The sequence below is a fragment of the Osmerus mordax genome, chromosome 7, assembly GCF_038355195.1.
Source record: "Osmerus mordax isolate fOsmMor3 chromosome 7, fOsmMor3.pri, whole genome shotgun sequence".
Taxonomy (NCBI): domain Eukaryota; kingdom Metazoa; phylum Chordata; class Actinopteri; order Osmeriformes; family Osmeridae; genus Osmerus; species Osmerus mordax.
In genome coordinates this window covers 13,922,005-13,946,502 of record NC_090056.1, presented here as the reverse complement: position 1 = coordinate 13,946,502, position 24,498 = coordinate 13,922,005, and the positions used below count along the sequence as shown (strand labels likewise).

The window sequence follows — 24,498 nt, the reverse complement described above, 5'->3', positions numbered from 1 at the left end:
GTTGACGTTTCCAGTGAGAGAGTTTTGGTTTGGTAGCCACGATTATTAACCTCTTGAATAGTTGCCCATCTCTGAAGCAATGTACTCAAAGTCAAAGGGGCTTAATTCCTCATGTAGTTTTTTTACACAGTGACATTATTTGTGTGGTTGTAGGCTTACAGCAGCCCATAGTTCTAATAGCCTAGATAACACATGCGTCATAAGAAACACATAAAAAAAAAATTAAGCCAATATAAACGTTTATATGGAAATATTGAACACATAAATACAGTAGGCTTATGTGGCTTAAAAGAGTGCTTGCTTTAACAGTTTCCCATTTGTTTTACTTTACTTGTCCACATATTGTTCCTATATTACATACATATTCAATATTTTGGAACCATTGAAACCCTATTAACTTCCACAGTACAAAATGTTATTTAGTTGGCCTATACCTTAATCATTTATGCTACAGTTTTGAAAGTATTTTTATGTTAATTTTTAATACCATAATGCCCTTGAAATATTGTACGATGACTCAATATCTTGGAACACTTCTGTTGCTTCCTCACACTCCTTGTTCTTGGCTCTTGCAGGAATCTAAATGGATCAACAGAATGAAGCACAGTCAATTTGGGAAACAAAATGATCTCCTAATCCAGAATGTACTATATTTGTGCAGTGTCCATCGGCATGCTCTGCAAACTCTCACATCCGTCGCTCAACAGGCAACAAACATATGCATATTTATTTCTCGGGAACTGCTTAGCCAAACAACTTTACACTGTACATCCATGGGTCCCGACCAATACACCTGCTGAATTATAAACTCACACAGTGCCCTGTTCTCGAGATAATCAAGCCACAGACACAGCTTTCTGAAACTATATCAGTAACTGGGTTGAACTGACCTGGTTGCACACAGCTTGTCCATATCGTACAAATGAGGCAAAATGTTCACAGTTCAGGGTGAATAGTCGGTAGGGTAACACCTTGTTGAGCAGAGCATCACGCCGGCTCCTCATTTCTTTTTCAGTTGATGAGTTGTCGACATGGCGGCTGTTACTGATAATGATACGGGCTCCTTTAGGAACATTAACCTCAGCAAGGGGCTGCCTTCGGATTTGGGTCTCCCCTAGAAGTAGGTCGCCACACACTGGGAAGGCTGTTTGCAGGTAATTGCGGATGTTACTCATCAACTGGCTCTCATCTATATAATCATGGGAGAAAAGTATATGTAATGTATTTTAGAGGCTGGTTTAACAACAAAGTAGCCTACATTGAATTCACAAACATTTAATCTCATAAAACTTTCATGTATTTAGTTTATTGTGTGGACAATGTTTTGAAAATTGATAAAGACTAGCTTGTGCAATGAAATGGATTTATTTTTGTAACACAGCTTTGTCCCACAACCACTAACACACAGGTCACAGCACATTAGCTATATTTAGTTAGAATATGTGATAGTGAGACAGACATGTATAGTGCCTCACTTTTAGGTTCCTTTCTATCAAAAACATATCACTCACCTGCTACTGAAAAGTGGATCACATATCCATCTCCATCATATACACCCCAATGTGAGTATCCTATGGGGTATTTAAATTCTATCAAGTCTCCGAATTGAGCGGTGGATACAATTCCATCAACCTGTGTACACAGAACAACAAGCAGTGCATTCCATTCTCCACCCTGGATAAATCCACCATTCCAGTTTGAAAGCAGGTTTCACAAGATCTAGCTAAGCGAAATGAGCAAGGTGCTGGCTTGTTTAAACAAAAATGTTAACGACAACAAAAAGTCGTAAAGTTGAAACAATTTAAAGTTGAAGCAATAAATATTTTAGACTTTTTGTCTAAATTACCATACCATAATTAAAACTATGCAAAGTGGTCCCTGTATATTTGGAAACTACTCGGATATGATCTACTGAAGCTAATCTTATTGTAATCTTATTTGAACCATACGGAGGTGTGTGAATGACCTGAGCTCTTTAGTTTAACCTATAGCACACCAGTAATAGGCTATATGTTGGCAAATATGTAAATTCTTAATGTGAAATAAAACACCAGAAAAATAAAGAATGAGTTTCCTAGGTTCTAATGCTCACCTGTTGTTGAAAGTCCATTGTAAGCTGCTATGATCTGTCAAAGCTAAAACAACGTGCTTCCTTATCTGAAGACTCTACAATAGGGTGTGTTGCTCTACTTATAATTTTTTTGAAGCACTGTCAGATGGTGGCATGAAAGTGTTTAATCAGATCTTTATCATCTACAGTTGATAAAGATGATAATGATAACCAAAATTAAATTTCCAAAATGTCAAGGACAATATATATATATGTAAACAAAACAACAAAACCAGAATGTTCAGATTTAATAGAAATAGTGAGTTTTTTGCAATTCATTAGGATGAACTTTTTCAAGAATTTTGAAAAAGAATCTGAAATAGTTTTAATTCAGTTTTTACTCAAATGGAAGAATTATGAGAAATAAACGAAATAAAAAAAGATAAAATAAAAACAACAGACAATCGCTAATCACTAACCACTGGCTTATTACAACACCTTAATTAAAAAAAGTTGCATTAAAAAAATCTAAACCCTTAATGATATTCAAATGATTTATATAATCATGTCCATGATACTCTTCATGCATGCAAAACAAGTATATATAAACCTTCAACCCTAACCATAAATTCAGATCCTCCCTAGTCTTGCTTCCCCAGACTTTTGATGCCATCATCTGTACTTGTCTGGCTACTGAAGCCTAGGTTCTCCTTCAACACTCCATAACAATTAACTATAGGACTCAGATCTCTGATACAAATCTCCCCTTGAGTTGCTTGAGTTCCACCACAATCTTGTACACTATTTCTTATGGTTGCCAAACTGTATGGCCATTCGATCGTTGACACAACGGAAGGTAGAGGGGTCCACTTCCCAGTACTTAATAGGATTGTCAAAGAGACTGATGCCATTATAGAAAGTCCTCTTCATACTGAAGCCCTCAGGACAAAAGTCATTCACCTCAACCTGGCTGATGTTGTTCGAGTGAAGATAGACCACCTGTTTTGAAAAACAACAGACAAGTTTAATAATAGTATGCATTGGATCTGAGGCAATTCCTTAAATGGAACATAATGTATAAAGCCTCTGAAATGTCAGTCTAGTCTTGAAGTCTATAGCATGGTACCATCACTTATCAGCCAAATTGTGGTACCATCACTTATCAGCCAAATTGAGACACAAATGTAATGCATATGATGGGACCTCACAACCCCCTTTCATACTACACCTGCAGATATTTCATTTCAGGCAGACCCGCAGGGATGCTGGGGAGATGGTTGTTGTTCAAATGCAACTCTCTGAGGTTTTGTGCGTAAAATAGACTGCCATGCTCAATATGGCGAATTTCGTTGTACCCAAGGCCCAACCTACCACACACAGACACAAAAAAGGGAAACTAGTTTAAATATGTTAAATTAACTTAACAAACCCATCAAGTTGTTTGTAGGGCAGCAACTACAACAGCAAGCATGAGTCAGATCTCACCTATACAAATGCTCACATTCCCTCAGGTCAGCAAGCTCAATAGCTTGAATTTGATTGTTGTCCAAATGCAACTCATGCAGACTGTCAGGGAGACCTGAGAGGAGAGGGTTAAATGAGTTAAACGTATGACCTGCCAGTGGATGTGCTTGAGGCTGACTATTAGGAAATACATCAAACATTCTGTTGCATGTGCATACTGTAAACATAAAATCTAAAATGCCAACATAATGTCTTAAATATTTGTTTTACCTTTGGGGATGCCTGTTAGTTTAGCCTCTGAAATGCGAAGAAAATTCAGTTTGAGTCCATCAAATGCTCCTGGCTCCAACCCACTGTTCTTGAGAGGATTCCGGCCCATCTCTGTGAAAAGATTTACAGAAGGCCAACATAGTGATAGTGCTGTAAAATACATGAAAGCTTTTTATTAGAGGCTTTTGACAAACCCTTAATGTAATTTGTGATTGATTGATCATGCCTGTGCATCTTCATAAAAAAAGAGAAAGCATGAATGTCATACCTATGCAGTTCATACTGCCCAGGCCTGAGAAGGTCCCAGCAGGCACCTTCTTTATGTTATTATCGTGAATACGAAGTTCCACCAGGGAGGGAGGGAGGTTCTTGGGCACAGCCGTCAGCAAGTTGTGGGAGAAGTAGAGTTTCTGCATCCGTCTAAGAGGCATGAAGGCCCGTGGATGGACCCTGGAGATCTGGTTATTTACCAACACCAGAGCCTAGATAGAGGTATGGCATGAGGCCATTTAGTACAACAACCAACCACACATTTCTGTTACAGGAAAATGAAAGGGACACAAATGGTTACTTGCCATTTGAAAAGAAGAATACAAAGTTTGGTACTTACATAAAGGTTACTCAGTCCCTTGAAGTCAGTTTCTCTGATCTCTGTTATCTGGTTGCCCTGTAGGTCTAGAAGTCTGGTATCAGGAGGGATGTCATGTGGGACGTAGGCTAAACCTGCAAATTCAACATACATTAGGTGAACCACCCAAATACCACACAACTAGCTTGCTTATTCAATTGATCCACACTAAGAAGTCAGACAAATAATGCAGTTTGAGTAGTTAGTAGCAGACCACCCACTATGACTCCTGTCCTTTCAGACGGTTTCAAATTCAATCTAAAGGGCATGATGTTACTGTCCTTTTGTTTATCATCAGGCTATAATTTTGAAGTGTGGTTCCAATGCTTCATGTTTTGTTTTGAATGCATATGTTTTGCACATTGTTGTTGTGTGTGAGCCTTTGCCATATAATTATGGAGGCAGATGACCTAAGCTCCACATAGCATTGGAGCCAGAGGGAAATACAAGCGAGGAGAGCAATGTGTAAGGTAGAACTTCAATACATCTTACAAGACAAGCGTAGATGATCAAAAGGTTTACTTCACGGATACTGTAGTAAAGCTACTCATTTACTTACCTAAGTCAGAGCACTGCACAACCTTCAGGTTACACTGACATCCAAATGGGCAAGTTGGGTGTTCCAATGGGTGTACTTCCTCAAAAGCTGAACCCTCCACTTCATCATTCATCATCATCATCATTAAACCCTCTACATTAAAATTCTTCCCCAAATCCAAGAAGCCTTGTTGTTTGTATGGTAAGGCCACAGATGAAATGGGTAATGGGGTGACATACAGCAGGAGAAGTAGAACTGTGAAAGGAAGCATGGCTTGGTCTCTAGTCTTGAAGTGACCCTGTTATGGGAATAAAAACAAGAGTAAGACAAAGAAAAAGCCAGTTTCACAGTGAGATGTTGATCTTTAGATATTCACTTTAAAGTCACTGTAAGTAGAAACTGTCTTTTAACATTTAAATGATACACGCAGATCTGGCATATATAAATCTATTTTGATACAGACTCCAGAGTAGACATGATCTATCTTCATGTCAAAGTCATTCTCACTTTAAAAGAACCATCTTACTCACCATCAATTTTGTGGTTACAGTTGGAAGGCAAATAAATCATGGAGTGTGGATATAATGTGGTCACTGAGTCTGAAACCATGACATCTGTTCTCACGAATTTGCTAAGAGTTGAAGCTGTCCCCAATGCAAATCTTCTTTAGTATTACATATTAGACATGTGCAATAAAAGTGCACAAGTCATTTTATTTTTGAATGGATAACATGTAAGTCTACTCTGTTTGCTAGCAGTCCTGTTTAACTGAACATTATCACTTTTAAATATGATGATTTAGGTGGAAAATATCCACCTGAATTTTTGCTACAATTGGAAGTTACCAATTCAGTGCCACGTGTTGGGAATGGTTTGTTTCCACTCTTTCTTTTTCTCTCAGGACACAAACTCCCACACCCTTTACCACAGTAAGGCACATAGAGAGCCACATAACTCTCCAGTCCCGCAAAGTTTTTTATAGATCTACTGTAATACGGTCACTCCTTCCCAAATCTGTCAGTAGTCAATACAGGGTCACATTTCTTTAAAACAAACGTATGAGATAACTTTGATGTCTTATTTTTTTTACCATATTCCAAACAAAAAAACACAAACTAAATATGTTACCTATTACGGTTTTAGACTAAAGTGTACATTGCTTCAAAACATTAATATATTAATTTGTGTGTAATCTTAGGTCTACTATAAAGAAAAAATGATCATAGTGGAAATACACCTACCGTTTCAGAAGTAAAAAAAACAACAACTCAAATTTGGTTTAAAAGTTAATAAGATCAACAAGAACAGAAAATCTGTTCTTCAAAAATCTAAGCAAGCAACCTTCATTTACGTTTTATACTGCAGTCCATGGGAGGATACTGATTGTTTGAGCCTGTCTGCCAGCTGAGTTGAAGCTCTGCACAATACCTGCTATGACCCACCAACGTAGTTACTCAGAGGATACATCTATTTTAAATCATGACCAACAGTTTGTCCAGTCCCCTTTTTGTTTCTTTTGTGGGTGATGTGGGTGATATGCGCATGTGCGATGTAGGAGAGAGAAACACAGAGAGAGTGAAAGAGTCAGAGAGAAAGAGAAAAAGAGAGAGACAGATTTGTTCTTAATCATCACATTCTAAGGAATTAACCAGAACTGTAGCTATTCACAGAGTAAGAATTGCAAAGTGTTGTTTAATTTAGTTTGTATTTCTTTATACAAATGCTTTAAAAAGACAAATACTGTACGGTCATTGCATCTCTATCTCCCTGTAGGAAGAAATAGGAAGAACATCACAAGGTCTAACAGACTGAACCAGTTAAACAAATACATACAAAAAGACATGTTAGAGCAATCAAACAAAATGTAGTAAAAGGTATGTGACACTACTGAGTCAATGTACAAGGCAGGCCGGTGGAGAAGGGTTAGAAGGGGCAGACAATGATACTACTCATGGTCCTCATGACTCTGGGGCCGTAGAATAATGCTATGGTAGGTCTTGATACAAGAGAACGCTGTAGGTGGGATGAGGCGCCTGTCAATCAAATTGTACTCCAGGTGAACGGAGACCAAGGGTGAGTCTTCACTGGAGTGCGTGTCACACAAGGCATTGAGTGGAATGTAGCTGAGGGTGGAAAAAGACAAGGGACATACCGTTAGATAGACAGATATGCAACATACATACATTCAGACAGACAGAGAGAGAGAGAGAGAGAGAGAGAGAGAGAGAGAGAGAGAGAGAGAGAGAGACAGACAGAGAGAGACAAACAGACAGACAGACAGACAGACAGACAGAGAAACAAGCAGACAGACCGGTTTACTTCTCTGAAGTTCTACCGTACAGATATGTAGACACAGTCACAACAGACAGATACTGGTGCTCTGACATGATAAAGGACTTCTGGTTGACTTTCAAAGCGATAACTACTGAGAAAGAGACAGAAATTACATAGTGAAATTCAAGGTACCAATTTCAGATGTGGATGTGCCACAATGGTTAGTTACTGTAGGTGGCCATCTCTTTTTCTACAGAGTGTCCAGAGGGTAAGTGGCTCTTGGGGGAAGCCAGAGGCAGTTGTGTTGCTTTTTATGTGAATCACAGATTCACAGAAAGGCCGTTATTGAACATTACAATCATCATCTAGATCTTTATACCCCGACCTGCCCCTCACCCCAGGTTCTTCGCAGCGTAACCCCTGGGACAGCATAGTGAGAGACAGTTGCTCTGGGCACAAACATAAAGAAAGTGCCCAGATGGGCATGTCAAGATTTCATTGACTACCTGATCAGGTTGTGATTGAGGCGGAGAAGCTGCAGGTTCTTCAGCTTGAGCAGGCCACGGGGGATTGAGTGTAGGTGGTTGTGGTCCAGCAGTAGCTCTGACAGAGAGGTGTGCAGCCCCAGGAAGGACACATCATCGATCCCATCATCACGCAGCCTGTTGTTGGATAGGTGGAGCAGATCCAGACCTGGTCGCATGTGACCAAACACGTACCCAGGAATTCGCTCAATCTGGTTATGGTGCAGGGTCAGCTGACGCAGTGCCACAGGTAAAAAGGAGGGAACGTGCACTAGCTTGTTGTGGGAAAGGTCCAACGATTCCAGATTCCTGACATGCACAGTACAGAAAGGATACAAATTAATTGTAGCTCTTACAGTGGACCAAAATAAATATTTCTGAGGCCAAATTCTGAGTCTTATCTGAGCATTTTGACTTGGAGTGAAACACTATGATTCTGACTTTGTGATATTAGTCTTTAAATAATATTGAAAGGCTTCATTCGGAATCATTAAACTTTGGTGCTCTGATGCTAGGATTATAGAGCTCTTCCTTTACTCTTGGGTCAAAACATAAAATTACATATTTAGAGTCATTATATGATATCCACATATATATCATAAAAGCACAAGTTTAAAAGCTCATTTCCTTGCCACTAGGATCCTGCGGATCAAGTCAGACGGCCAACAGCTCCTCCCTTTGAGGTCGCCTCCCTCTGGAACCTCTCATAAAGCTGGACTTTGTCCATTCTGTGTTCAGCCACATCAGCAGGCCTTAAACCTCCATTTCTTTTCACTCTCTCCAGCTTGTTTTTCTTTTCTCCCCTTTCTTCTAAGATGCAATTACACCGAGTGCTGCAGACATTTTATTTCCCTCTCTATTCTACCAGGAGATCTGCCAGGAGGATCACATGAACATATAGTGTTAAACTAAATGTATTTAGTGTAAACAACATTAAAAGGAGTGATATTCAATGTTAAACAATCAATGTCACAACATTTCTAACTAATATTCATAGATTCATAAAAAAAAGGGAATGTCCACATTCACTACATTGCCCTCAAGGTGGCAGTCAAGGATTACAAATTCAAACAAAGAAGTGCATTTTTAGAGTGTATGTGGGGTGCTTTGTCTCAGAACAAGGAGTCAGTCTTTATGAGCACTTACAGCAGGTGAATCCATGCTCTTGGGGATATACGGTCCTCTCTGATACGGTTATGGCTAAGGTCCAACAGCCTGAGATGGACTGTCTTGTTGAGAATGCCTGCATGCACTTCCTCTATTCTATTATCAGACAGATGAAGCTCCTAGGAACACAAGCCACATTACAGCCTTTAATTGGTGCATCTAAAAACTGTTTAAAAGCTCAGCCCTCAGGTCATGTGGTCAAGACACTGGAATAGGTCTAGGTCCCACTCAGTACTGACCTGAAGTGACACTGGAAGGCCAGAGGGGATGGCACGAAACTTATTGTCCTCCAGTCGAAGATAGATAAGTTTCCTCAAGGGTCGAAAGGTCAAAGGGGACACATTCCCGTCATGGAAACGGTTGTCTTCAAGCTCCAGAGTCAGTAGTTTGGACAAACCTTAAGTGTGAAATACTTTACTGGACAACACTACAATGTCAACAACAAATTATTCTGTAAGGCAGGTAGGCAAACAGGTGAAATAACAGAACAGTAGATTTATGTGCAACTCAGTGTACATTGCAATGACAGAAAATGGCAATTTTGTAAAACAATTATATTAATAATCACAATTATAAAAAGATTCAATTAAATGAAGCACACCACATACCTTTAAAGCTGCTAGGTGTGAGGCCACTGAGTTTGTTGTCATTCATCTTTAACTCCAGCAGAGATGGCGGGAGAAACATAGGAATGTTGGTCAGGTTGTTGCCATCCAAAATCAGCCTTCTCAGTTTGGTCAGATTCTAAAACAACAAGCAAACATTCCACCCACCTTGAACAACAGTCCTATTTGTGACATGATTACATTAATCTTTCCAGTGTTCTTTCACAAACATTACAAAGTTAACATGGACTTTCACAATCAACAATCTTCCTCCGTAAACATTTTTCCTCCTTAAAACGAATGGTGCAAACCAAAATTTAAAAAAACATTCTGGCATATTGTTCTTTTGCTAAGGTTCTATTTTCATTAAACTGTAAAACGTTTTTCCCTTGAGAACCATTTTCAGTAAACATCATGCACAATGTAACATGAGCAAGTTGTTCAATTAGAATCACTGCTTGCCACTGGCAATAGCTACTCTGACACCCCAGTGATAATATACAAATGCCAACATGATAGTTTTTTTTAGTTGTGGGTTGTCTGTTGACTGACAATATTCTCATATTCTCTGCAACAGGTAAGTGAGATTCGTCCGAAGGGAGCCAGAGTTGGCCTGTAGGAGACAGCTGATGCCTGAGCATGGAACTACAAGATCTATATTGTAGTTTATGACTGTTGTGTGTGAACATTTGAACTGTATTATACCACACACACATACATGAGTGAGACATGCTTGTTGGGTTGTGAAGGGCATATTTTTGAAACATTTCGCAAGACCACAGTGTTATATTGCATGGCAGCCCAGTATGTCCAACCATTCCCAGGTGCAGCATGAGAATGTCTACATTAACACAAGGTTGCTATGTGTAGGCGTAAGTGTGGGTCTGGCGGTGTAGTAGTGGTGTAACTGGATCAACAGCCAAGCCATCACTGACCTGGAAGAGGCCTGGGCCGAAGGAGGAGTCATCCAGCTTGTTCTTACTTAGATCCAGCCACTCAAGGTTGGGCAGACCAGCCAGAGCTCTCTGAGGAATCTTACTTATTCTGTTGTCTGGACAAGAAAAAGCAGAGATTAAACAGTTTACAAAACCTTCTGTTGTCCGATAAATGAGACAAAATGTATACTGCTTTTGTCAGTGTCTATGCTGTAACTTTGCTTAACAGTCCAAGCACCCATGTCTGATAGACTCAAATTATGATACATACAGTATCACCTCTCCATCTAATTACCTGCTAGGTAGAGGGCCTTAACCCCTGCATCATGGAGAATGGGTATGTGGGACATGCCAGTGCTGCCACAGGCGATCAACGACTCGGACAGCAGACATCCTGCAGGCAAAGATTCCATGAAGCTGGGTCTCTGAGGGAACGTAACTACCGGCCGGCCTGGTGCTCTGGGCACTGGTCTCCGGGTGGTGGTCAGCACTGCTTGACCACCTGCTGTGGTAAGCCCTCTGCCTGTTGTGGATGCCAAAAGGGGACGTATAGTGGCTCTCACAGCAGGCCTTGCAGTGTCTCTCAATGTAGATTGTCCTGCTGTTCTCCCAATGTAGTCATCATCGTCATAATCATCATCATCAGGGTCATCATTGTCATCATCATCATCATCATCCTCATCTGAAAGCCGGTAAGGAAGGCTGTCTTTGGTCATCTTTAGGTCTGGCACAGGATCTGGTCGTCTGGTTACAGACACAATGGCTGTCCTTATCTTTGGCTTCACTGGCTCATCTTGCTTGTTCTTCTTTGTGGTCATAGGTTTCAAAACAATGGCAGATTCAACCTGGAAATCAAATTTGCTTTCAAACTTACTTTATTGAACTGTCATTTGCAACTTCCAAATCTTCAGACTTCGGATTTGAAAGTACTTCCTCAACGCCAATCCTTACTTCAAGTAACAGGGTTAGGCTGCCAATTCAAATAAGAATTTCTATTGTCCGACATATGTACTCACAGTTTTTGGTGGAGATAAAGTCTCTTTCCTCTGTTTAATTTCCTGTGCTCTTGGTATAGCAGCCAGATTGGCACTTCCCCCTCTCCTTTGGAGACTCTTCCTCTTATCTGTGATTTTCTCTTTCTCAACTGCACCAGGTGAGGGTTTTCTGCTTTTGTGAGCACCAGATAGCCCCACATGGCTATTTAATCCTGAGGGAGAAAGAACGCTTTTCAGTAGAAGAAACCATCACATAGTTGATGATGGAAAGAGTAGTCCATCTAACTAGTAATATCTATAGTGTAGTTGTTTTGGCAGCTGTTAGCCTACCAGCACAGGGAACTGGGTGACAGCTGACAGTTCCTTTCTGGCACTGGCACACGGAACAAGGTTCGGGTGACCACATAGCCCCATCAAACAAAGCTATCCCACTCACCCGGCACTGACCTGCAGACACACACATCCACACACCAATGTTTTTCAGCAAACACAGTTTATTTTAAGTAAGTACAAACATGCACTATGATTGCTCAGAAGTGAATAGCCAAGTCAACTTTTTTTCCAGCCTTTTACTTAATCTAAATTCAATCATTTTTGTAAATATTAGTTTATGACCAAGCTCTAAACAAGATGTTTGTAAAACTTACCGGGGAGAAGAGAGTCATCAGGTGCATCAGCAACTATCCTAAGTTTGAAGCGTGAACGCTTCTCTTCTCTCCTGCTGATGGCTCTCCCATCAGTGAGTGCAGCTGCACATATACAGAGATAAAATAGCTCTAGTCTAGCCATGGTCAGTTCACCCTGAATCCCCAGGGCAGTCAGAGGAGAGAGAGAAAGCCTTTCCAATGACTATGAGGAATCTGGAATCCCGAAATACCTTTATATACCCACTGTCCCTCCAGAAAGACTTTCTGACCACACAAAAAACTCAAAGGTGATAGGACCTAAAAGGATTTGAGAGAGGAAGCAGGGGAGTTGGGGGGAGAGAAAAAGAAAACATTTTTGGACAAAGACCCTCTTTCATTCGTTTTTTTAGCAACCACCTACCTCTATTCCCCACCCTCTCTTTTGGCTCCACCAAACTGTGGTTCCAAACAAACAAATCAATAGATGTGTTTGAGTCAGAACATACTTATTGCTGGTCAAAATAATGACTGTGACGTCAACCTACATAACTCTCTGACAGACACAGACAGACAGTTTATCTGCTCCCGATTGGCTGTGTGCCAGCAGTAGTACACTGTACAGTTTTGGGGAAGGAAGAAAACATTGCAGCAAGGCAAACTCTCCAACATGAGCACAGTTTGAATGAAAGGTTGCTTTGTGCCCCTTCCCCATCCAGCAAGACACAGAGTCACAGAGACCACACTCCTGAGAAATTCTTGTTTGACCATAAGCTTCATGCACTACACTGTCACCATGGGCTAGCCTCATGAATTCACATACACCGTGTGAGTAACTTCAATAAGATACTATGCACATTTACCATCATATTCATATTTCATACATACAATATAATACATTTTGTTTCCCTCTGAAATCATTTGGAATGGCCAGGGGATTTCCCTTTTTGCAGTTCTTTACAAATTCAAACATTGACCTGGTTTTACTCACTTTTTCAAAATGCCACAACATACTAAAGCCTTTACTTTACATTGTGGTTACCACATCCTGTTTGCTAATTGTTTTAAAGGTTCCCCAAACACAACCCACTGAAGGAAGTAAATAGCAAACACTCCTACAACATCCTGCTGTTAGAAAAGACAGGCCCACACCTGTGGGCCTGTCTGGCCAGCATGAAGCATAACAGACCCAGTGTGGGGTTCAAACAAGTCATCTGAATATCTACAAAAATACCAGATAAACCAGAAAAGGTCAGTTTCAGAGGAATGTGTTCTATTTTGAGAACATTATTGTTTGAAATATAGAAGCAGATTAGGTTGACATTACCTTTGACATACAAAACATAATACTTTTGAATCCATGTGAGAAGTATTCACAAAAGTAGATACAGCGTTCCATAAAAAATATATACATATAAACCGTCAGGCATTATAATGGATCACTGTGTGTACTATTTAAATATTTTAGTTAATGGTAAAAGACATGAACCTTGACCTGTGGCCTGTAGTAAATCCATAAGACCAATTGGCAGGTTCTGCCTGTCTCTACAGAAGAAAAGTAAAGATTTATTACTGCATCTCTCTCTCTTTCTCACTCTCTGTCACTTTCTTGGTCTCTTGCTCACTTTCTGTCTGTCTGTCTCTCTCTATCTCCCCGACAGCTGAGATGTTTGTGCATGTAAGCTATTTTCAGTCAAGGACACAAAGCATCAAAATAGATTTATCTGCAAGTCTTTTGCCGTAATGACTGGCCATACATATTCTACACAGCCCATTTTCTTTGTAGCCTGGGAACCAAACTAATCAGCAAACTCCTGCTTTATGTGCTTTTGCAAATTGTTTGTCTCAGAATTGAACTTGTCTGATGACATGTTTATCTGGACACCATGTTCTCTTATGAGAACAGTAACCATATTTATTGCAGGGTGTATGTTAAATATTTCTGTAACCTGAACCTAGCGATGGAAGAGATGTGATCCAGTCTCCCAGAATACATGAATTTGTGCTATCCACCTGTAGAGGCCCACCTCAAACAATGTGATTTCCATTTATTGAAGGAGTGCATTGGTGCAATTTATGTGTTTTGGCCTTGAGGTAAACTTTAGCTCCTACTATGACTCTCATTCACTCCAGAGCTAGCTGGGAGACAATGTCGCCAATTTTGGTGGTGAGGCCTACGCTCTCCTATTGTTGGACCATCTCTCCTCTTCCTCTATTTATAGCACTCTCTCTCTCTCTCTCTTGGAAAGAGAACAGTGGGATGACGCAGGGGGTGGGGGGCAGAGTTATTTTTTACATCACACTCACAATAAAGGCTGGGTCAGGTGTTGCTTCCAGCCTTTGTCCTGTGTCTGAAGTAGAATCAGTGTGTGTGTGTGTGTGTGAAACGGTGACAGAGACAGGCCAGCAGCCATGGATGATGTATATAAAGCAGCGGTGAGTCATACAGGACACAACTTGATTTGAGACAAAGTTATTGTAAAGATATTTTCATATTAGTTACTTCTGCATCATTAATTGATTTCAGTATGGTTTTATAAGTGCCTAAATGTGTCATTATTTGACACATTAAGGAGTTGCAATTGTGCTATCATCTCAATGTCCTATTGTACCTGTTGACAGAGGATGAGGTGCAACATGGATAGAGAAATCTCTGCACTATCTCAGGGTGTTTTTTGGCTCAGGTTGTGGATGAGTATATAATGCTAGAAAGGACCAACAGGGAGACGTGAAAATAACAACCCATCATGACTGAAGTGTTAACTTTAACACTGTTAACACAATGGCTATACAAGGATTTTATCTACAGGACAAACACAATCTGGACACGTGCCAGAGGTGACTACAGGTTCTTAGACCATTGGGAAACCATCTTTAGTGGTGAACCAGAATTCCATGGATATGGACAATGTAAATAACCTCTCATCCACTATCAAGCACCAAAGGAGAGAAACATGAAACAGTAATAGGGATTCTGTTTCTAGTAGGGAGGGAACATATGCATTTTATCAGTGACAATGGGATAATGGGAGTCAGGTGGCTGAGCGGTTAGAGAATCGGGCTAGTAATCAGAAGGTCGCTGGTTCGATTCCGGCTATGTCAATTGACGTTGTGTCCTTGGGCAAGGCACTTCACCCAACTTGCCTCAGGGGAATGTCCCTGTACTTACTATAAGTCGCTCTGGATAAGAGCGTCTGCTAAATGACTAAATGTAAATGTAATGGGTTCCGAACAGTATTGCTTATAAACAAATCTTGGCATTCGTTAGTACGGAGTAAATCAGAACTACTGAGTGTGTGAAGCCAAAACTAAACATGGTCAGATGAAGGAAAAGAAGCTCATGTACAAGTGTCATTTAACACCATCTTTTTATAGAGGACAGTACCAAGTAGATTGGGGTTTTCCAGGCCTCGTCTATTATTGCTCCGAGACAATTTGACATGTCTAGGTCCAAATTAACAGCAATTAGTTAAAAAAAAGGATTGTCTGAGCTTCAGCAGACTAAATATACTGTAATTAATTATAAAAAAATGTATAGTCTTGGTATGAATGCACCAAGGGTAAGTTCGAGAGGCTTGTCACAATAGATCAAAAGATTGAACAGTCTTGAAATCAGTCATAACATTATGAACATTGGGTCTCAGTGCTGTCTTCCCTGAGCTCTAAGATAGTGTTCATTGAGGTTGTATGACATATCTGACATTTCTTTGCCTGACAACAATAGAACAAAGGACAGTTAGTAGGAGGTATAGGGGGGACAGCTGTCGGCTAAAACAAATGTCCATCAGTGGAGCTGCTGCCAGAGCCCCCCCTCACCACACGACAAGAATAGTAGGTGAAGAAAGCATTGTGACATTTCAGTGGGACTGTCGGTCAGGGTTGAGGGCTGGTCTCAACAGGTTCAGGGCTAAGTTCAAGGACAGGGACAAAGAGCTTCTGGTACCGGTAGAAAAACTGCTGGAAGACAAGATACCAGTGAAGAGAATAGGTTATAGTTAACATAAAAAAAGCAATGATAAGCTTTATTTGTCCAAATGGGTATACAAGATAAACAGGCTCAGAAGAAAGAATGAGGCCTATCATGTTCAGCAAAAAAGATAATAAAATATATTGTATGTCAAATGTACCCTCTCTTCCTGACAGGTTGAGAACTTAACAGAAGAGCAGAAAAATGGTAAGCGTGGTACTTTATATATTATGTATTGGATTTAACATAAGAAAACACAAAAACTTGTGGCCATTTTAACTGAATTTCATTGTTGTCTTCTCCAGAGTTCAAGGCAGCGTTTGATATCTTCATCCAGGATGCAGAGGATGGCTGTATCAGCACCAAGGAGCTGGGGAAGGTGATGAGGATGCTGGGCCAGAACCCCACCCCTGAGGAGCTGCAGGAGATGATTGATGAGGTGGATGAGGATGGTGCGTCAATATTATCACATCTTATATTTCACAAAACTGATATGGGTCATGTGAGGTTATTAATCACAGATTTTAATGTAAACAACTTATATTGTCACAAAACCTAGCCTATAGACTATACACTTGTATGTATGTGTGTGTGTCTGTTTACAGGGAGCGGGACGGTAGACTTTGATGAGTTCCTGGTGATGATGGTGCGCTGCATGAAGGAGGAGAGCAAAGGAAAATCAGAGGAAGAGTTGGCTGAGCTGTTCCGCATGTTTGACAAGTACTTATCTTTACTTTTTGAGACAAAAACAGGACATTTGGAAACCATAGCAACATTAAAAGGAATGTCATTTTCATGAAGGATAAAGCTGTGTGGCCTCATGGATGTTGTTTTCAGGAATGGAGATGGCTATATTGACTTGGATGAGCTGAAGGCCATGTTAGAGTCAACTGGTGAGGCCATCACAGAGGATGATATTGAGGAGCTGATGAAGGATGGAGACAAAAACAATGATGGCAAAATTGACTATGATGGTAAGAATTAGCAGTGCCACTTTTCTTTAAATAAAAAAGTTTTCTTTACTGAAATAGGAATTCAAATAATTCAAGTCAATACCAGACCTTAATCAGTTTTTATCCAGCAAATGATATGTTTGAATCCATACGTTCTGTTTGCGATTTATTTATTTATTTTCTTCCACAGAGTTCCTGGAATTCATGAAGGGGGTTGAGTGATGTATCCTCAAACCCTCTACTAGCTGAACACCACCTGACATCATTCCCTGGACATCTTGGACGACGTATAAATAAAAATAACCTTCTTAATTCCTTGCCTTTCCTTTACACTGCATCCATCCTCAACTTGTCCCAAAAAACCTGGAAAGCAATGACACATTCACAATTAACAACCACATCAAGAGGTTCAACAGTTGAGTGAAGCTGTACCCATTCCTTAATTACATTTGCAAAATAATTCATAAATTCAGCAGTTAAGACATGTGAAGAGATAACCCAAATTTCCTGTATATTTTCAATAAAGAGATTTTCTGTAAATAAGATTAGTGTATTTAATTAGCCTAAACAGTTTCAGTATGTGGTGATCAGTTACATTATAAATAAATATGATTGATAAAAACAGATTATGTTTATGTTCATTAATGGCTTCACATCATTGTTCTTTTAAACTGATGGGCTTGTGTTTGTGAAGTCTGTGAGCTAGTAACACATATTTGCCTTTTTGAATGGAAATAGCCAGGTGTCGCCTATACACCGTGTGCCTCCCTGGGGAGGTTGGAACCGCTGCAATGCACATGCGCGATTGCCCACTGAAGAAGAAATGGCGATAGAGCTCTGTTGACAGTGGTAGTGTCCCAAGTACCTATACATAAAGACTAGGCATACATAGTCAGCTACATGTTGTCAGTTAGCCTACAGTTAAGAAAAGCTTTTACTTCGACTCAGTGATATTCGTTTGCTCATAGACAACAGTTATTCTAAATGGCGAATATTTTGTCAAACTGGTCGGATAAAATGCTACAATTGCTTCGACGAATGAATAATTTTTATTCGCCAGGTTAGACGATGAGTAGCCTAGCCTATGGCTATATTCCAACATTATTTGGTATGCTGTGTTTTGCACGTCTGTGGCGGGTGGATGTGTGTATGTCACCTTGTAGCCTAATGTGTAAAATAGCCTGATGACCATATTAAATTGACACATTTTATAGCAACTTCTCAACCGAAATGACACTATATTTGTCCTGTAGGCTCCAGCTGTACCACATGCCTTCGGTTTGAAGTGGCAGGAGAACAAGTAGGATGGGTGCCTTCCAAAGTTGCGTCCATTTTGAGTCACTATTCTGAAGTGTTTAATTCACCACGTGATGGGGCTATTACCCTTTGCCAGAATCTTGATTCATATAGTAGGAGGTCTGAAGCAGTGGATGCTGTGCTTCAGACTGTGAGAAAGGAAGGCTCACTGACATGCCTCAAAGGATGGAGAGATGAGGTGAGAGACAATTAAGTACATTTTGTACATTGCCCATACAGTAGGCTACTAATTGTAATATTATTTACTAACATAAATACCATGTGTACACAATGATGTCTTTCCAGAAGTACGAAGTGATGCCCAAGTTCTGTGACACTCCACTGATGTGTATGGAGAGATCAGCTACAAGTAAGTTGTGGAGCACAACTGTGTACTACCCAACTGCAAAATTATGGTTATGCAGATAACTCACTGAAGACCAAAAATGTTTCTGCCACCAGATGCCCTATATAAGAGGGTACCAGTCCTCTGCTCATTCTCCCAAAACAATTTAAAAAAAAGAGCTGGGCTGATTATGGACAGCTGGGTTCTATGACGCGCCACCTCCCTGTGTTGACAGTCATCTTGACTTATAAACAAGGGAGGCATGCCTCTGGATGTCCCACTGAGACTGAGTGTTAGTACCTGGTCTCGCTGGGGGTATATCTGGCCTTGTTCACTACGCCTAAACCAATAGGAGCACAGCTCTCCTATGGGGTGGAGCTCCACGATATAGAACGATGGTTATGTGAGTGGAGTGGAGCCCCTGTTTTTTACAATAGTTTTCGGAGAATGAGCAGCGGGCTGGCACCCTCTTACACAGGGCATCTGGTGATGGAAACATTTTTGGGCATCAGTGATTGGCTACATGAATGTAGAAGGGTAAACCAATAGGAGCAGAGCCTCCCAATAGGGCGGAGCTCCACAATATAGAACCTCATGTTTTCCCTGTCATTAAATGGGTTTCAATGAATTGTCATTCAGGCCTTTTTGGAGTGAAACGATATGGAGTCCATGTAAATGGTTACAGCCGAGATGAGAATGGTGAACTCAGAATGTGGTTGGCTCGACGCTCCATCACAAAGCAGACCTACCCAGGAAAACTAGACAACTTGGTCAGGTTCTGTGTTTTTGACAATTTTACCAATTTTACCCTTCAGGTAAATATTTTTGTCAAATGCATAATGGTTCTGTGATGGCTTGTTTCCAGGCAGCTGGCGGTCTGGCAGCAGGTATAAGTGTGAAACACACTATGGTTAAAGAATGTGAAGAGGAAGCTTGCATACCAGCAGCCATTGCAGAGACAGCCCATCCTGTGAGCACTGTGAGGTGTGTCCTTTTTTCACAGCAAAATACTGTGGTGAGGTGTAATTCATTCTGTAACTAACCATCCTTGTTGACTAGCTATACCTATGAGGATGAAGAGGGGGTGTTCCCTGAGTGCCAATTCGTGTTCGATTTAGAACTTCCTTCCGAGTTCCAGCCTAGAGTAGGCGATGGAGAGGTCCAAGATTTTTACTTCCTTTCAATGGACAAGGTAGTTTCTCAAAACGATTTTACTTGAAACTATTTTTGTTGTGATTACGATTGTAATTCAGTCACAATTTATTTTCTAGGTGAAAGAAGTGCTGGTCAGTAATGAATTTAAACCAAACTGTGCAATGGTGGTCCTAGACTTCCTTATCAGACACTCCTACATAGAACCTGACACAGGTATGTATTAACAAATGTACATCCACAAGTGTGGGTTAGCATTATTTGACCTAAAATACAAAGTGCCATATTAAAGCAACTTTTATTAGTATCAATTGGCAAGTCCCTAATCTGATTAACAGTAAAAACAATTAGCGATTACTTTTTGTTTCAGAGCCATATTACCAGGAATTCGTAGCTGGACTCCACCAAACTTTGTAAAAAGTTAAATGAAGATCGGATGCTCATTGTAGAACTCATTGTGTAATATTCTGTGTCTTATTTGCATATTTTGTGAGTTGCATGTGAATAAAAATGACAATAACACAAGCCATTCTCTATTACAATTTATTTCCTTAGAGTACATTTAAAAGTGGATCAAAGAAAGGTGAGGATGCATCTGTGTACAAAAGAATGTCCCCCTCAAAAATGACAGATCTTTAAGAAATTACTTGCATTCAATAGTAGTTTGACATCTTGTCATATTCCTTTCATGAATTTTCAAGTTTAAGCATATTTTTTACAGTTTTTTTTACTGAAGTTACTAGATTTTGCAAAATATGCAGACCTAATACAGAATAATAAGCCAGTAGAATGCCACAAAAAGATTAAACATCCAGTACAAGAGAAAAGGGAGTAAAAGACATGTAAAAAGGGTGGACTGGCATGGAGTGAAAAAATAAGTAATTCTAACATTTGAGTCACTCCCGATTAACAGCATGACATGCAGGCAAAAAACAATATGCAAGCTGAAAATACCAAATTTGCAAAACCCTTAATACCATTCATTATAAAATGATATCCCCTTTCAAACCCAACAGTGTGTCCGACAGTCCACATCAAGTGTAGGTTATATCTTAATATTACTCAAGAGCCCAACTAATGATCAACCAAATTCTAAAATAATTCCTTATTACAATACATAAACATGTCTACAAGAAAATCAGTTAGTATCGTTACTTGTGTATGCATTTAATATGAATTTATATTCAAAGGCAAATAAAAATATGTAGGCTATTTAAATAATGCAAAACTGCTTGTATCAAATCAACTATAAGATCAGACCGATAATATTTCATAAAGGAGGAGCTGGTCCACAAAACCATGGGGGTTAGTCTATCCATGAGGAGAAGGGAGAACAGAAAAATAAAATACCTATGGGATAGCTGGACAGAAACGAAAGACAAGCGCAGACAGACACACTGCAAGCCAGGGCGATCACTGAGAAAGTTAGGCATGTGCATGGATTCTGATGCAGCTAATCCCCTATTTTTCTGACAATGCAGAACTCTTTAACCAGAGCATTAGTGCTGGGGTTTAGGACCCAATCAAGAACATCAATCTTGTCACACACACACCCCATCAGACTGTAGTAGTGCAGGGCACTACTACACTCAAACCAAAGTTTACCCAGGAGATATATTATGTATTTTCTCAGCCATCTAGTTGTCTGAGCCCCAATTGAAAATCTTAAACCGCACAATTATCTTCATTTGAGAGCTGATTGCAATCACCTTGGCCATAAAAATGTGTGAACTCCCATTTTCATTACATTTAACCTCCATCTGCTCCGTTTCCTTTGGCCTGGTTTAAAAATCGTTTACTCCCTTGTTCCCCCTGGAACCTCCTCCATACTTCTGTGCATGGAGACTAAGCAGAGAGGTGCAGCATTTTCCTCTGCTTGATTGGTTTCCCCTTACCCTCCCACTCCCATCATTGCCAAGCTCTCTATAGCAAAAGGCAGGCATTCTTCTTGCCCCGTTTCTTAGCCTGCAGAGCTGCTCTTGTGGCCATCTCAAACACCTCTCTCACGCCGTCTTTCGTCTTGGCGGAGCATTCTAAGTAGCCAAAGGCATTGATGCGGCTAGCCATGTCACGCCCCTCCTCGGGCTTTACGGGTTCCTGTGTATGAACAAGAGACATTTTTATATCTTCTGGAAAATTAAATCTTGATTATCTCATCGTATGTAGTGTTCTGGATATGAGAAAATGCTGGTAGTGCTTTAAAACAGAAAAACCACAGCGCTAAAGATACAGTAGAGAAGAAATGCATCCTGCAATTACAGGTTCAGAACTCTCAGCCATTTTTTGCTGTTGAAGGGTAGGTGAATCCAAATTACCTGCTTCATCTTCGCCAGCTCCCGTCGTGTGTGCTCATCATTTCGCAGGTCTTTCTTATTACCAACAAGAATAATGGGCACATTTGGACAAAAGTGCTTAACTTCGGGGGTCCACTTCTCAGGGATATTTTCTATTTTAAACAAAACAATTGTTGTTAACTGTGTATTTAATTGATTTCAATACACTACGTTGTATGTTACTATGGAAATGTACCAGCCAAATCTCACCCAAGCTGTCAGGGCTGTCTATGGAAAAGCACATGAGGATGACATCAGTGTCAGGATAGGAAAGAGGCCTCAATCTGTCGTAATCCTCCTGCCCTGCTGTGTCCCACAGTGCCAGTTCAACCTGGAATACACAAATGGAGGGAAGATTATGTAATTTGTTTTATTGTGGGGGCAGAAATTATCCTATTTTTATGTAGATCATAGAAAACAAATTAAAAAACACCAGAGATCATAAAAGAGATAACCTAATTAGCACACTCACCTGCTTACTATCCACCTCAATATCAGCAACATAGTTCTCAAACACTGTTGGTACATAAACCTCAGGAAACTGATCCTTGCTGAACACAATGAGCAGACAAGTCTTTCCACAAGCTCCATCACCTACAATGACCAGTTTCTTACGGATCGCAGCCATCTGAAAGAACATAGATTGAAACTTGATTTGATCACTGACATTCAATAACTTTAAAACATTTATTTTGAAGACAATCAGATCATCTATGATCAGGGGTTTCGGTAACACCTTTCCACAGTGCTGTATTCAGATCAACGCGGCAACTATACCGGTATAAAGTTAATTCAGATCTTATAAATTAATTCATTATAGCTGTAACCAATGCACTGTGTGCACGAGACAGGAGGCACTCTGTACAAAACACGCCGCACCCATTCGATAGCATTAGCTAGCTAGTGATTTATCTGTACAGTTCTGTTCGCCACACTAGCTGTCTTCCTTCGGTCCCACTACTGATACAGGAACGTTTATAACATTTGTTTAAGTTTTCATGGTAGCAACACAGTTAGTGCTAACTTGCCAACTAGGCTGTGATGGTGGCTATATTCTAGTTAGGCTAGCTAGTGGCGCTAGCACTAACTAATAACTCGTTGCGATCCACGCTGACTAAGTAGACCTTATTATTATTTTAACAAATAGCTAGCCAGTTACTAACAGTATACCGCATTAATAAAATGGGATTGTCACACAAACGATCTAGCTAACCAAAACGTTAGCTGGCTAGCTATGAGAGCCGGGTAGTTTACGTTAAACTGTCAATGCAACTGTTTGCAAGCATATAGTGTGGCGGTGCTTCTACTGTAGCTACCTAGCTAGTTAGCGTAGCACCTTCTGTTGATCTGTAGATATCTAGCAAACTGTCCTTGACTTGATTTGACAATGTAGCGTTTTCCTGCCTCGCTAGGTTGTATAGTGTTACCGAAACACAACACAAGCCTTTTCACTTGTTTGTCTGTTCATCTCGTTTCCGTCATCAATGCTAGATTAGCTGACAATAATAGCTAGCTCCTCTTAGCTAGCGTTTGATCTTTTATTCTTTCAGACTGACTAGCTAAATTATGTTGAACTTGATGTACGTAGTAAAATATATAGAAAGAGATAACATTAAAGCGTTTTTACCGTTGTATTTCAACGTCCTCGCCTTCCTTTTCTTTTCCTGTCCGACCCTTCAACCCCGCCCCCGACAGTGCCACGCCGATAACATCCGCCCATGGCACTAACTGCAAACCAATAAGCGACTTAAAATGAATGAGTGATGTGTAATTTAGCCAACAAACCTAAAACAAAATTGCCCTATCCAACCGGGTTCCTTTGCCGGTGTTCCGGAGAATTCAGTTCGTCTGTTCCCCCTTCCTTGCGCGTGCGCGAAAACATTTTTTCTTGTTGCTTGGTTGAGTTGATTGTGATTTCATTTATATAATCGCGTGTGTTGTCTTATAGTGTACTCTACCTACTTTCCATGAGCATAAGGTACATTTATTGATGTTGGTTCGTTAATTTCACTCAAATACAGGCTTTAAAATATAGTAAATTGTATTGCTCAATCGTTAGTCAGTCCCTGTTTTCAGAGTCTGTAACAGCTAGTGCTAATCCGTCTATTGTAGCCTACAGTAGTAGCGCTACTGTAAATTCGAGTACCAAGGTATTTCAATTTGAACTGAAAATGCTTAGTTCTTCGTGAGCATTGTCTTGTTCGGACAGTTGTTTATATTTAAGTTTCTTGTTATTAATTGTATTATTGTGTGCGTGTCGTTTTTAACACACAACCGTATGTTTTGTTTGTCAGGTAGGCCTACAAATAAACTTTTGTACTGTACGATAAGGTAAATCGATGTTATAATTTTTGGGTACTCATCTTTCATTCATTATT

The 24,498-nt window shown here is 40.1% G+C and overlaps 6 protein-coding genes across 7 annotated transcripts; 2 read left to right on the top strand and 4 right to left on the bottom strand.

The window, feature by feature from the left end:
* Positions 1 to 222: 222 nt before the first annotated feature.
* LOC136946466 (phospholipase A and acyltransferase 2-like) lies at positions 223 to 2,186 on the bottom strand. The gene is made up of 4 exons (XM_067240809.1): positions 2,093 to 2,186; positions 1,512 to 1,632; positions 891 to 1,189; positions 223 to 579 (listed from the first exon to the last, which is right to left on the bottom strand). Exons 1-4 carry the CDS (start codon positions 2,108 to 2,110, stop codon positions 481 to 483), a joined length of 537 nt encoding a protein of 178 aa, XP_067096910.1. The 5' UTR covers positions 2,111 to 2,186; the 3' UTR covers positions 223 to 480.
* A 143-nt stretch (positions 2,187 to 2,329) lies between these two features.
* On the bottom strand, positions 2,330 to 6,359 carry bgna (biglycan a). Its single transcript, XM_067240808.1, has 8 exons — positions 6,192 to 6,359; positions 4,972 to 5,248; positions 4,395 to 4,507; positions 4,053 to 4,266; positions 3,785 to 3,895; positions 3,536 to 3,629; positions 3,279 to 3,417; positions 2,330 to 3,049 (listed from the first exon to the last, which is right to left on the bottom strand). The coding sequence occupies exons 2-8, from the start codon at positions 5,219 to 5,221 to the stop codon at positions 2,852 to 2,854; spliced, it is 1,119 nt and encodes a 372-aa protein (XP_067096909.1). The 5' UTR covers positions 5,222 to 5,248; positions 6,192 to 6,359; the 3' UTR covers positions 2,330 to 2,851.
* A 339-nt stretch (positions 6,360 to 6,698) lies between these two features.
* si:dkey-6n6.1 (uncharacterized protein LOC100170811 homolog) lies at positions 6,699 to 12,239 on the bottom strand. Its single transcript, XM_067240805.1, has 10 exons — positions 12,098 to 12,239; positions 11,781 to 11,897; positions 11,472 to 11,662; positions 10,751 to 11,300; positions 10,456 to 10,571; positions 9,524 to 9,659; positions 9,155 to 9,312; positions 8,895 to 9,034; positions 7,731 to 8,057; positions 6,699 to 7,073 (listed from the first exon to the last, which is right to left on the bottom strand). The coding sequence occupies exons 1-10, from the start codon at positions 12,237 to 12,239 to the stop codon at positions 6,896 to 6,898; spliced, it is 2,055 nt and encodes a 684-aa protein (XP_067096906.1). The 3' UTR covers positions 6,699 to 6,895.
* Positions 12,240 to 14,423: 2,184 nt separating this feature from the next.
* Positions 14,424 to 17,305, top strand: tnnc1b (troponin C type 1b (slow)). Its single transcript, XM_067239451.1, has 6 exons — positions 14,424 to 14,509; positions 16,217 to 16,247; positions 16,346 to 16,492; positions 16,646 to 16,760; positions 16,878 to 17,014; positions 17,184 to 17,305. The coding sequence occupies exons 1-6, from the start codon at positions 14,486 to 14,488 to the stop codon at positions 17,213 to 17,215; spliced, it is 486 nt and encodes a 161-aa protein (XP_067095552.1). The 5' UTR covers positions 14,424 to 14,485; the 3' UTR covers positions 17,216 to 17,305.
* Positions 17,306 to 17,807: 502 nt separating this feature from the next.
* tpk2 (thiamin pyrophosphokinase 2) lies at positions 17,808 to 20,310 on the top strand. Of its 2 annotated transcripts, none has more exons than XM_067240880.1 (8): positions 17,808 to 18,101; positions 18,247 to 18,488; positions 18,596 to 18,659; positions 19,275 to 19,405; positions 19,501 to 19,619; positions 19,695 to 19,827; positions 19,907 to 20,003; positions 20,158 to 20,310. In XM_067240880.1, exons 1-8 carry the CDS (start codon positions 18,062 to 18,064, stop codon positions 20,202 to 20,204), a joined length of 873 nt encoding a protein of 290 aa, XP_067096981.1. In that variant the 5' UTR covers positions 17,808 to 18,061; the 3' UTR covers positions 20,205 to 20,310. The 2 variants fall into 2 exon arrangements, with proteins under 2 accessions (XP_067096981.1, XP_067096980.1); XM_067240879.1 differs by having other exon boundaries at positions 17,839 to 18,053.
* A 1,147-nt stretch (positions 20,311 to 21,457) lies between these two features.
* Positions 21,458 to 23,819, bottom strand: rhoaa (ras homolog gene family, member Aa). The gene is made up of 5 exons (XM_067240878.1): positions 23,748 to 23,819; positions 22,593 to 22,748; positions 22,331 to 22,451; positions 22,103 to 22,233; positions 21,458 to 21,884 (listed from the first exon to the last, which is right to left on the bottom strand). Exons 2-5 carry the CDS (start codon positions 22,746 to 22,748, stop codon positions 21,711 to 21,713), a joined length of 582 nt encoding a protein of 193 aa, XP_067096979.1. The 5' UTR covers positions 23,748 to 23,819; the 3' UTR covers positions 21,458 to 21,710.
* Positions 23,820 to 24,498: the final 679 nt, after the last annotated feature.

Coding starts and splice junctions, on each gene's coding strand:
- tpk2 (XM_067240879.1), top strand. CDS start 17,978: ATGGCGAATATTTTGTCAAACTGGTCGGATAAAATGCTACAATTGCTT. Junction 18,660..19,274: donor TATGGAGAGATCAGCTACAA/GTAAGTTGTGGA, acceptor ATTGTCATTCAG/GCCTTTTTGGAGTGAAACGA. Junction 20,004..20,157: donor CTACATAGAACCTGACACAG/GTATGTATTAAC, acceptor TTTTTGTTTCAG/AGCCATATTACCAGGAATTC.
- rhoaa (XM_067240878.1), bottom strand. CDS start 22,748: ATGGCTGCGATCCGTAAGAAACTGGTCATTGTAGGTGATGGAGCTTGT. Junction 22,234..22,330: donor AGACAGCCCTGACAGCTTGG/GTGAGATTTGGC, acceptor TGTTTAAAATAG/AAAATATCCCTGAGAAGTGG. Junction 21,885..22,102: donor AGCTGGCGAAGATGAAGCAG/GTAATTTGGATT, acceptor GTTCATACACAG/GAACCCGTAAAGCCCGAGGA.
- bgna (XM_067240808.1), bottom strand. CDS start 5,221: ATGCTTCCTTTCACAGTTCTACTTCTCCTGCTGTATGTCACCCCATTA. Junction 3,630..3,784: donor ACTAACAGGCATCCCCAAAG/GTAAAACAAATA, acceptor CTCTCCTCTCAG/GTCTCCCTGACAGTCTGCAT. Junction 3,418..3,535: donor GAATGTGAGCATTTGTATAG/GTGAGATCTGAC, acceptor TGTGTGTGGTAG/GTTGGGCCTTGGGTACAACG.
- si:dkey-6n6.1 (XM_067240805.1), bottom strand. CDS start 12,239: ATGGCTAGACTAGAGCTATTTTATCTCTGTATATGTGCAGCTGCACTC. Junction 10,572..10,750: donor TAAGGCCCTCTACCTAGCAG/GTAATTAGATGG, acceptor TTTCTTGTCCAG/ACAACAGAATAAGTAAGATT. Junction 9,313..9,523: donor CACACCTAGCAGCTTTAAAG/GTATGTGGTGTG, acceptor TTCACACTTAAG/GTTTGTCCAAACTACTGACT.
- LOC136946466 (XM_067240809.1), bottom strand. Junction 1,190..1,511: donor GATCCACTTTTCAGTAGCAG/GTGAGTGATATG, acceptor ATGATTATATAG/ATGAGAGCCAGTTGATGAGT. Junction 580..890: donor GACAAGCTGTGTGCAACCAG/GTCAGTTCAACC, acceptor TGATCCATTTAG/ATTCCTGCAAGAGCCAAGAA.
- tnnc1b (XM_067239451.1), top strand. CDS start 14,486: ATGGATGATGTATATAAAGCAGCG. Junction 16,493..16,645: donor TGATGAGGTGGATGAGGATG/GTGCGTCAATAT, acceptor GTCTGTTTACAG/GGAGCGGGACGGTAGACTTT. Junction 17,015..17,183: donor TGGCAAAATTGACTATGATG/GTAAGAATTAGC, acceptor TTTCTTCCACAG/AGTTCCTGGAATTCATGAAG.